Source organism: Nycticebus coucang, chromosome 1, assembly GCF_027406575.1.
Source record: "Nycticebus coucang isolate mNycCou1 chromosome 1, mNycCou1.pri, whole genome shotgun sequence".
NCBI lineage: Eukaryota > Metazoa > Chordata > Mammalia > Primates > Lorisidae > Nycticebus > Nycticebus coucang.
Window position 1 is genome coordinate 54140948 of NC_069780.1, and position 12053 is coordinate 54153000.

The following is a 12053-nucleotide window of genomic DNA, read 5'->3' on the forward strand; positions in this document are numbered from 1 at the left end:
ACGTCTTACTGTGGCTTTTACCACCATTCTACCACCCCAGCAACCCCCTTCTGAAGAAAGAACTGAAGAACCACACCAACAATGGGTTGGGTTTTTTTGTTTGTTTTTTAGTGGTGACTATTATAAGTAGTCAATTTACCCTAAGGAGAGAGACTAGATGTCTTGTCCTGTGATTTCAAGAATAGTGTTGAAGTTAGTGTTTACCCACTTCCATCCCAGTACCTGCTTGCTAGGAGCCTATTGCTCAACAGACTTAATAAATTCTTGTCTCTCTTCACTTGTTTCTGATTTCTTCTTTTGCTTTCTCATGTATCCTTTTGTTTTATATTTTTATAAAAATAAGCTGAGTTGAGTTTTTTTTTTTTTTTTGGAGGTGGGGTATTCTTGCATTGAGGGGTTAGTAATAGTCAGAAGGCCTAGTTCTTGCCCTGTAAATTGACCAATTATATGTAATATTTTCAAATTAATCTTTGGATCTGTTTTTCATATTCTTATTTATATACTTAAGATAGTTTCTTTGCTCTGTTAAAATTGGTTTTTGGTCTACGTGTTGTACAAGGAAAAGAGTGAGATAATAAGGTTTTAGTTTCAAAATTAGAATTCTTTTAATTATGTGGCTCTCTGTAACTATGAAGCAGATAATTCAAAGTAGGGAAATATATTGGCTAAATAAATATAAATGCTGATTCCAAATTCAGCACCTGAAGTGGGTAAGCTTTTTATTTTTTTAAATAATTTCAGAGGGTTTTTTTTTTTTTTAAGATTCTATTTCTGAAACTTCAGTTGTGCTTTTTTAATTAAACAGGTCTTGGCTGCTGCCTTTGATCCATATTTGGGTGGCAGGAACTTTGATGAGGCTTTAGTAGACTACTTCTGTGATGAGTTCAAGACAAAATATAAGATAAATGTGAAAGAAAACTCTCGGGCCTTATTGCGTTTATATCAGGAATGCGAAAAACTAAAGAAGCTGATGAGTGCAAATGCATCAGATCTTCCATTGAACATTGAGTGTTTCATGAATGACCTCGATGTTTCTAGTAAAATGAACAGGTACCATGTATGTTTTTAGTTTGAAAAGTGTTTGCTTATTTTATAATGTTTAGATCATATCTGATTTTTTTATGTTGTCATTTTAGAAGATATGCTCAACATTTTATTCCAAAATAATGGATTTTATTTTTTCGCAGGGCTCAATTTGAGCAATTATGTGCTTTCCTCTTGGCCAGGGTTGAACCACCTTTAAAAGCAGTAATGGAACAAGCTAGTAAGTGGAAATTACTGAACTGTCAAAACTTTATAGTCTCTTAAAGGGATGGGGGAATGGGAAAAGTAATAGAAACTTTGTGTTTTTTTTTTGTATTGTTGGGGATTCATTGAGGGTACAATAAGCCAGGTTACACTGATTGCAATTGTTAGGTAAAGTCCCTCTTGCAATCATGTCTTGCCCCCATAAAGTGAGACACACACCAAGGCCCCACCCCCCTCCCTCCTTCCCTCTTTCTGTTTCCCCCCCATAAGCATAATTGTCATTAATTGTCCTCATATCAAAATTGAGTATGTAGGATTCATGCTTCTCCATTCTTGTGATGCTTTACTAAGAATAATGTCTTCCACGTCCATCCAGGTTAATACAAAGGTTGTAAAGTCTCCATTTTTTTTAATGGCTGAATAGTATTCCATGGTATACATATACCACAGCTTGTTAATCCATTCCTGGGTTGGTGGGCATTTAGGCTGTTTCCACATTTTGGCAATTGTAAATTGAGCTGCAATAAACAGTCTAGTACAAGTGTCCTTATGATAAAAGGATTTTTTTCCTTCTGGGTAGATGCCCAGTAATGGGATTGCAGGATCGAATGGGAGGTCTAGCTTGAGTGCTTTAAGGTTTCTCCATACTTCCTTGTGTTTTTTAAAGATTTGTATTTCTCATTTTAGTGTAAGAGATTATAACTCATGCATTATTTGTAAAAAAAAAAAAAAAAAAGGCTCTAGAAATCTGGGTTTATGAAAATTCTTCCTGGCTTAGTTTATTGTTTACATCACAAAGCCAGTGGTAGTTCTATTTGGAGGTGTTTATATATAATTATAGGAGATTCTGAAGGGAAATTAGGAAATATAGAAATAGGGACATGAGCCAGGTGCTGTGACTCACACCTGTAATCCTACCACTCTAGGATGTGGTGGATTTCTTGAGCTCAGGAGTTTGAGACTAGCCTGACCAAGAGTAAGACGCTGTGTCTACTAAAAACAGAAAAAACTAGCCAGGCATGATGGCACATGCCTGTAGTTAAAGCTACATGGGAGACTGAGGCAAGAGGAGCTCTTGACCCTAAGAGTTTGAAGTTGCTATGAGCTATGACGACACCCTGGCACTCTACCCAGGGCAACAAAGTGAGACTTTGTCTTAAAAGAAAAGAAATAAGTACAGGATTGCTTTTAGTTAAAGGTGTTTGGTAATCAATTAAAAATGACTTCTACGTGTATCAGGATTTGGGAGTTAGAAGTTAAGAAACTGAACTCTGAAGAGGTCCTTTAAGATGCATAAAATGCTTGTTTTTCCCTGTTGTCACTTTTTTATCTAGGCCAAATTCAGTGTCTGTCACAGAGGTAATATTTATGAAATTTTACCTTTTTCTAGAATCAGTTTTTATCCTCTTTTAAGCAAATAAAAATTGATTCACTCTTTTAATTTAAAAAGTACTTTCCAAAGCCTACTGTTCACAGATTTTTAAAACTAGCTTATTTTTCTCAATTAAAAACATTTTATTTCCAGACTTACAACGTGAAGATATAAGTAATATAGAAATTGTAGGAGGAGCAACACGAATTCCTGCAGTGAAGGAACAAATCACTAAATTCTTTCTTAAAGATATAAGTACCACATTAAATGCTGATGAAGCTGTTGCAAGAGGATGTGCATTACAGGTATAATTTTTATTTTTTAAGAACATATATTTTTCCATAAATGATAAGTCCAAAGGGCCTTTTAATATTATCTGTTCTAACTAGCTATCGATAGGTTAAAGTAAATGAAAGATTTTCCTGAAAATAAGTCTGTCTTTCTCATTTGCATGTTTAAGCTATAATAGGATGCTAAGTCTGTAACTACACTGAAATAACATACACTGTATCAATTCTTACAACCTGGCCATTTAAAATTTCTTTTAGAGATTTCAAAAATTCTTGTTTAATTTTTGCAAGTTTCCCATAAAGGGGATACTCTGACCCTTTTAATTTTTTACCAGTTTTTACCAAAGAATAATTGTAATAATTTCATAGATGGACTTTAAAACAGTTCAATCAGGGTAATCTAGGGTATGGTCTGTATTTTTAAATATGGTGTACATCTTATTTTCAGTGTGCGATTCTCTCACCAGCATTTAAAGTGCGTGAATTTTCCATAACAGACATTGTTCCCTATTCAATCACATTAAGGTGGAAGACCGCTTTTGAAGATGGAACCGGGTAAGTTATTTTTAAAACCATAGTTATAGCCTGTCATAAACCTTTGACCTTTTTTTCTAAATTAGAGGAGTTAATACTTTTTAAAATTCTGTTAAATACTTTTAAATAAATTGTTAGAAAAAAATAATGTAAAAGTGATATATTACCTATAGATGATGGACATATTTTTTAAAAGAAGTAATATGGCTCAATGGAAAAAAAAATTGGAATATGGATGGTAGATGAAGTATCAGAATATCCCTGATAGGAAATGCACACTGAAGTATTTGGAGGTAAAAGATCATAATGTATATATCATTCTCAGTTGTTTCAGGAAAAATACACAGGGTGGCAAAAAAACGTATACACATTTTAAGAAAGGGAAAAAAATGGTAAATTTTGTAATACTCAGCATATACTGGTAACAAAAGATGAATACAAGACATGTTGAACACCTCTTAATAATTGCAGAAGTCAAATATGACTTCAGTATTATAAATAAAATAGTTTTTTTTTCCTTTCTTAAAATGTATATACATTTTTTTTTGAGCCGTTAGTATACACAGAGTGTGCTCTCAGATGATGAAACACATGAGGTAAAATGTTAACAGCAAATCTAGATAAAGGATATATAGATCTTTATTGTCCTGTTTTGCACCGTTTTGTAAGTTTCAAATTATTTCCAAATAAAAGGGTTTGGTTTGATTGTTTAGAGGAGCTAGAATAAAAAGGGTTACTTACATAGGGCAAGTGTTTTAAAAGTTAACAGGTAGGGCTTTTAGTCCTCATATATATGAGTGCAAAAAAAAAAGTCTTTATACATTGGCCTTAAAATATACATAGTCTCAAGTAATTTTTCTCTTTATAATAGTATACACTGCCTGTTTCTAAGATAGGTGTTGTGAAAACTTTGAACCATAAACCTGTCTGAATAATTAATAACAAAATCAGTATTTGGTTTTCTTTACATTTGTGCATAGAGATTTTTGTAGTTGATGCTTATGAATTAAGAATGAAATGGAATTTGTAATTAGGTTTATTTCTATTTGTTTCTAAGTGACGCTTTTCCACTCTATTTTAGGGAATGTGAAGTATTTTGTAAGAACCACCCTGCCCCATTCTCAAAAGTTATTACTTTCCACAAGAAGGAACCATTTGAATTAGAAGCATTTTATACAAATTTACATGAAGTGCCTTATCCTGATCCAAGAATTGGTAAGAAAACTCAAGAAAATTTTCACAAATTTTGGCCCTTTCATAAATACAGGGTGACCCTAAAGTTCATATGCATTTTAAATAGTTGTAACTTTTAGAATCAAGGAAGCAAATTGACATTTCAGCTAAGCCAATACTGGGTTTTTAAAGAAAGTATTTATACTTTTTCTAAAATGTACACTTTTTGGTGCTCAGTTTATTTTTAGAATAATGTTAGGTTTGGGTACAGTTGACCTCCTATTCCAAGGGTTCAGCATCTGTGGACTCAGTCATTCACAGATCAGAAATATTCAGGAAGGCTCTGCGTCTGCAGCACAGTGGTTACAGCGCCAGCCACATGTGCCAATGCTGGAGGGTTCGAACCCAGGCTGGGCCTTCTAAACAACAATGACAACTGCAACAACAACAAAAAATATAGCTGGACATTGTGGTTGGCGCCTGTAGACTTTTTTCCTTGTCATTATTCAACTATGGAACAATTACTTCCATACTTAGTAGAACTTAGTTTGTGTATTAGGTTTGATAAGTATATTAGGAAGTCCCAGCTACTTGGGAGGCTGAGGCAAAAGAATTGCTTAAGCCCAAGAGTTAGAGGTTGCTGTGAGCTGTGATGCCATGGCACTCTACTGAGGGCAACATAATGAGACTCTGTCTCCAAAAAAAAAAAAGAAAGAAGTACTCAGGAAAAAAAAGCATCCTTACCAAATATATATCAACTTTTTTCCTTGTCATTATTCAACTGTTACATGTAACAACTACTTCCATACTTAGTAGAACTTACTTTGTATATTAGGTTTGATAAATTATGTAGAGGTGATTTAAAGTATTTGGGATGATGTACATAAGTTATATGCAGATACTATGCCATTTTATATTAGGGACTTGAGCTTCCTCAGAACTTGGTATCCTTAGGAATCCTAGGATCTATGCCCTCTAGATACCAAAGGACAATTATATTTTTAATTCATTTTGACTTATATATTTGAAACATTCTGTAATTGGTGTGAAAAGTTTGTAGAAAAACCTCTTTTGTATGGAAAAACTTTTTTTTTCAATGAGTATTTGATCATTTTATTCACAAAATATAAGCAAGACTTAACATCTTTTTCTGGTGAAACTATTCACTTCAAACTAAAACAAGTTACAAAGAAAACATTTTAAAATTTATGAATATAAATCAGTCCTTTTTACAAGAATTCTTTACAAAGTTCACCGATCAATGTAAAAAATAATCTGTTTTAACCTAATATAAGGCATGCCCAGTTGTGTCATTTTGTAGAATTGTTTTTGCTTTGTGGGAGACTTTTCACCGATCCTGATTTTTCCTTGATTCTGTGGAATGTTCAGCATATCTGCTAGATTTTTCTCAATGCCTCTATGCACCATTCTGGTATCTATCTTCATCACTTCTAGAGCCTGAATGCTTTCTGTTTTCCTTGACTTTGATCTATCTCTTCTTCTAAAATTTTCACTGTCCTTATTTTGATGTCTGTGCTTTTCAGAAAATGAATTTCTTTTCTCTCCTTTTTTTTTATTTTTACATATTCATGTGTTTATTAGGTTTCCATTTTTTTGCCTTCACAAAATTAAAAAGGCTTAAAATTTAATAACAATATGGAAAAACTCTTTAATCGGTAAATTGAAATTGTGCTGACAGATTGACTATATATTCTGATTTTAAAGTTAATGTTCACTAGCAACAACTAGAATGAGTTTTATTGGATTAATAAGAAAGTGAGAATAGGAGACACTAATATCCATTTTAACTGAGTAATCTTTCCAGAAGATAAAAAATAGAGACTTTTAAGATAAAAAATAAAATGATTTTAAGTTTTAAAATTTTCTTTATTGGTTTGGTAAACTAGAAAGGAGGCAATATAAATAGTTCAGGAATACCATTTAAAGCAGTAAAAATTATTGAAGCTTAAACAATAGAAATTTACTGTCTCTGTCTCTGTTCTGGAAACTAAAAGTCCAAAAACAAGGTATCTCCAAATTCAGTTACATTCTGACATTTAGGAGCAAGAGGTGTTAAGATTTAAAAAATGAATTGAGGGGCACGAAGGAGGATGCAATTTAACCCATAAAAAAGGTCAACTGAATGTTTGACAATCCAGTTTTTCTGCCCAGTATCCATTCTTACTAAGGATAGCATTATATATGTGAAGTTTCTTCAGAAAAATAAAACATTAGGATCAGCGCCTGTAGCTCAGCGGCTAGGATGCCAGCCACATACATACACAGGAGCTGGCAGGTTTGAACCTGCCAAACAACAATGGGCCGTTGTTACTTGGGCCTGCCAAACAACGATGACAACTACAACCAAAAAAATAGCCAGGTGTTGTGGTGGGTGCCCTAACATAAAATGGCATTATATCTGCATATAACCTGTACAGCTACTTGGGAGGCTGAGGCAAGAGAATCGCTTAAGCCTAAGAGTTTGAGGTTTCTGTGAGCTGTGACACCACAGCACTCTACCAAGGGCAACATAGTGAGACTCTGTCTCAAAAAAAAAAAAAAAAGAAAGAAAAAACATTAGATTTCTGTAGGTATTAATGACTTAAGGATAACTTAGCAGTTTTGTCATAGGAAAAATTCAGAACTTTTTAGAATTACGAATTACTAAGATAATTATGATTTTTAAATGTTCTAGAAAAGTAGTATCTTTTGTTTTCAGACTCAAATTGAGTTTAGTTGTCTTGATTTTGTGGTAGTAATATTGTACAGTACTTAAAAGTTACTGCCTTTGAATCAAATTGTCCTTGGTTAAAATCTCAAATCTCCTTTTACTAGCATTAAAGCTTGAGGCAGGTTACTTACCCTTTCTGAGTTTTTATTTTTAATTTTTTTTATTAGTTATATTTTATTAAATCATAACTGTGTACATTGATGCATTTATGGGGCCTTTCTGAGTTTTAATACCAGATTTGTTATGGTATTAAAAAAGATAATATGGGGAAAGTGCCTGCCCCATAGTAATTCAGCAGTTTGTGATCATAATTTTATCACTATTTGCCAGAATCATAAAGGTGATAGTCAAATTACTGAGTAAGTGAACTTAAAGTTTTTCTAAGGCTCATGTACTCATCAAAGCTTTTTTCCTTAAGGGAGCTTCACTATTCAGAATGTTTTTCCACAGTCGGATGGTGATAGTTCCAAAGTGAAGGTTAAAGTTCGTGTTAACGTCCATGGAATCTTCAGTGTGGCTAGTGCATCAGTAATTGAGAAGCAAAATTTAGAAGGGGATCACAGTGATATTCCTATGGAGACAGAAACTTCAATTAAGAATGAAAACAAAGATGATGTGGTATGTAGAAATCCTATCTCAATTTTTTTCTACTAGATAATAATATATAATACCTTTATCATAATTACTTTAATCATTAATCCCTGAAGTTTTGCTTTGAATTTCTACTATAGGAATCAGTGTAAGCTTTTTAAAATAAAAGCACTGTAGAATAAATCTATTTGAAATTCTCTACCTCTTTTACATTGTAATACACTTTTTCAGGGTTTGTACATCTTTCATAGCATTATATGGAACCACATGAGTTTTGGAGTCTTCTTCCAAAGTTCTTAATTTCCACTAAAAACATGGATTTTCTTATGGATAGTAGATTTTTAGTTTACAGATAAAATCATTCAGAAGGATAAATTTTGAACTACATGCATACATATTATTAGATTAAAAATACTTGGTAAGAAATTTTTCAGGATTTAGTGGAGGGACAGGTATCGGTGACAGTTAATAGGAATGTGCTGTAACAATAAAATACAGATTTTTTTATTAGTTCTTTATGAAAGTTATGTGATGCTAAATTTACTCTCGGTGTACTATAAATCAAGGAACCTTAGGAGAACTTGATTTTATTCATTACACAAAGTTCTCATATTTTATGTGTATTCTTTATAAATTATTTTTGTACATTATTTTTAATGGCATTTGTTAGAGATTAGATGTTTTTCTTCAAAATTGGAGATCTGCCCTAGATTTTTCACCTATTTGTACATAGAATGAGTTTTATTTTATTTCATTTCAAGACAATTTTTTCCTTAAGTTTTTTTAAAAATTTGTATTAATAATTATTATCATATGATCTTCTCTAGATTGAAATACTTCATTTAAGGACAATAGAATTTTTTTCTGTTTTTCTTATATTATTTCACTATCACATCCTTCCTTCTTTTTTTTTTTTTTTGTAGAGACAGAGTCTCACTTTATGGCCCTCAGTAGAGTGCCATGGCATCATACAGCTCACAGCAACCTCCAACTCCTGGGCCTAAGCGATTCTCTTGCCTCAGCCTCCCGAATAGCTGGGACTACAAGCGCCCGCCACAAGTGCCCAGCTATTTTTTGGTTGCAGTTCAGCTGGGGCCGGGTTTGAACCCACCACCCTCAGTATATGGGGCCGGCGCCATACCAACTGAGCCACAGGCGCCGCCCCCACATCCTTCCTTATTTGTTTGTTTATTTGTTAAGACAGAATCTCACTCTGTTGCCCAGGCTAAAGTGCCATGGCATCAGCTTATCTCACAGCAACCTCAATCTCCTAGGCTGACACCATAGGTGACTACCACATGCCTGGCTAATTTTTCTATATTTTTTATTTTTAGTAGAGACAGAATCTGACTCTTGGCTCAGGTTGGCCTTGAACTCTTGAGCTCAAGTGATCCTCCCACCTCAGCCTCTCAGAGTTCTAGGATTACAGGGATGAGCCACCATGCCTGGCCTATCCTTCCTTATTTGAATTGAGTAAGAAAGAGTAAATGTCCTTATCTGTTAGTGAAGATACAGTCAAGTTTTTATAAGTTAACATAGTAATATGTGAAAATTTAATTTTTTAATTATAATTCATAATAATTTATGTAGACTTAAAATTTAATTCATTAAGATTTATTTTTAGTAAAATTTAGAGTGCCTTATTTGCCTTCCAGGTATAGTTGTTCATAACTATTTCACTTTGTTTCCCAATTCTTGATCATTTGGGTTTATTTTTTTATCTATTTATTTTTTAATTCAGATATTTGATGGCCTATGCATTGCGGGGCCTCTTTTGTGCACTAGGGATACAAAGGGGGATACAGTGGTAAACAAGATGGAAAAGGACACCACCCACCTGTGGTATAGTGAAAAAGAACAGACAAGAAGCAAGAAGATAACATGTAGCAAAGTAACTTTTAAACAAAAACTGGGTCACTCATGCTTTTGATAGCCCAGAGGACAATATTATGTAGAAAAATACAGATATTAACAACTAAATTAAATGATCACAAAGATTGAATTCTGGATGTGAAGTTTTAGAAATAACTACTTTATCTGGTTTTTCTTTTCTTTATAAATGGAGAGATACAAATTTATAAACAATAGAAGAGCTTTTTCAGTAAATTAAATTCTAAATGATAAAACATTGTGACCATTTAATTGACAGCTTTTTTCTCAATAAATACATAAGTTAGAGTTAATAATATATAACATACTTAGGACTCCAACATAATACCCTATCACTTTTTTTACCCTTTATCAGTCAACAGGTTTAGGAGGGTTGTGAAGTTGAAAGCGGGGGAACTAGAATATCAGAAATAGAACCTACAAAGAATTTTCTTCTGACTTTTTATCTTTGGCGCAAATAAGCTTTTATTCAAGATAGCTTTCTAGACATTACATATTTGCTTAATTCCATATGTAGCAGAAAACTTAAATCATTATGATTCCTGCATTTCAAGCTTTCTTCTGTGGGGGATGGTGGTGGATAGAATTAAGGGGACTGGAGGCTCGGTGCCTGCAGCTCAAAAGGCCAAGGCGCCAGCCACATACACGAGCTGGCAGGTTTGAATCCAGCCAGGGCCTGCCAAATAACAATGATGGCTGCAACCAAAAAATAGCCAGGCATTGTAGCAGGCGCCGGTAGTCCCAGCTACTTGGGAGATGGAGGCAGGAGAACCGCTTGAGCCCAGGAGTTAGAGGTTGCTGTGAGCTGTGTTGCCACGGCACTCTACCCAGGGTGACAGCTTGAGGCTCTTGTCTCAAAAAAAAAAAAAAAAGAAGAGGAGGAGGACTGGAATAATCTATTACTTGAGATTGTTTGCCAAATAGAGAGTACATTTTTATGAGGGGGGCTTTTATTGATGAAAACTTTGCTTTTTTTTCTTTGAGACAGTCTCACTATGTTGTCCTCTGTGGAGTGCTATGGCATCAGAGCTCATAGCAACCTCAAACTCTTGGGCTTAAGCGATTCTCTTGCCTCAGCCTCCCAAGGAGCTGGAACTATAGGCACCTGCCAAAACACCCAGCTATTTTTTGGTTGCAGTTGTCATTGCTGTTTAGCAGGCCAGGGATGGACTCAAACCCACCAGCCATGGTGTATATGGCTGGCGCCCTAGACACTGAGCTATGGGCACCAAGCCTTTTTTCTTTCTTTTTGAGAGAGAGTCTCACTTTGTCACCCTTGGTAGAGTGCTATGGCATCACAACTCAACAGCAACCTCAAACTCCTGGGCTCAAGCTATTATCTTGCCTTAGCCTCCCAAGTAGCTGCGACTAGAGGCCCCTGCCACAATGCCTGGCTATTTTTAGAGCAGAAGTCTCGCTCTGGCTCAGGCTGGTCTCCAACCCATGAGCTCAGGAAATCCACCCGCTTCAGCCTTCCAGAGTGCTAGGATTACAGGCACAAGTCACTGCGCCCATATGTCTATGCTTTTTAGATATAGAAAGAAAATATTATAAGGATTTATTTTAATAAATCAGAGACATCTACTTTGACAGTTTTGATGAATTTGTTTCAGTATTTTGCTACATTTTAAATGTCATTGAATTTGTGTAATACATAAATTTTGTATCTTTTTAAACATTCTTCACATCAAGTTGAATGTTCTCTTTTTGTAAGCTTGCATTTGTGAATCATGATCTGTAAATTTTACTTGAGAACAAGTTTCCATTTATTTTGCCATTATTTAGTCATAGGTAAATCAAACAAGATATTCATGGAGCATCACGTAGATATTTTTATTTTATTTACCTCTCAATCTCTTTATTATAATTATTCTCATTGGAAATATAAAGTTTTTCTACTTTACTACTCACACATTTCAAAGCAGGTTTGAACTCTGAGATGCAGTTTGTATTTTCAAAAAGAAGGCAACACTATATATATTATCAATTATGTATTTTCATTAAGGATAAAATGCAAGTGGACCAAGAAGAAGGAGCTCATCAAAAATGTCATGCTGAACACACCCCAGAAGAGGAAATCGATCATACAGGAGCAAAAACAAAGGTGTTTGGTTTACTCTTTCTGTAGTTGTCTTTTCAAAATAGATATTTTGAATTAGTTAATATATTTACTTCATAATGCTTTTTTTTTTATTGTTGGGGATTCATAGAGGGTACAAAGAAC

At 34.1% G+C, this 12053-nt stretch overlaps 1 protein-coding gene across 1 annotated transcript in view; it reads left to right on the top strand.

Moving 5' to 3' along the window:
- Window positions 1-12053, top strand: part of HSPA4L (heat shock protein family A (Hsp70) member 4 like) — a 55849-nt gene that overhangs the window by 20545 nt on the left and 23251 nt on the right. The window contains exons 7-13 of the mRNA XM_053577800.1: window positions 806-1050; window positions 1188-1264; window positions 2774-2925; window positions 3359-3465; window positions 4526-4659; window positions 7767-7966; window positions 11835-11933. Of these exons, the coding sequence (XP_053433775.1) occupies window positions 806-1050; window positions 1188-1264; window positions 2774-2925; window positions 3359-3465; window positions 4526-4659; window positions 7767-7966; window positions 11835-11933 (1014 nt within the window). The remainder of the gene's footprint in view (window positions 1-805; window positions 1051-1187; window positions 1265-2773; window positions 2926-3358; window positions 3466-4525; window positions 4660-7766; window positions 7967-11834; window positions 11934-12053) is intronic.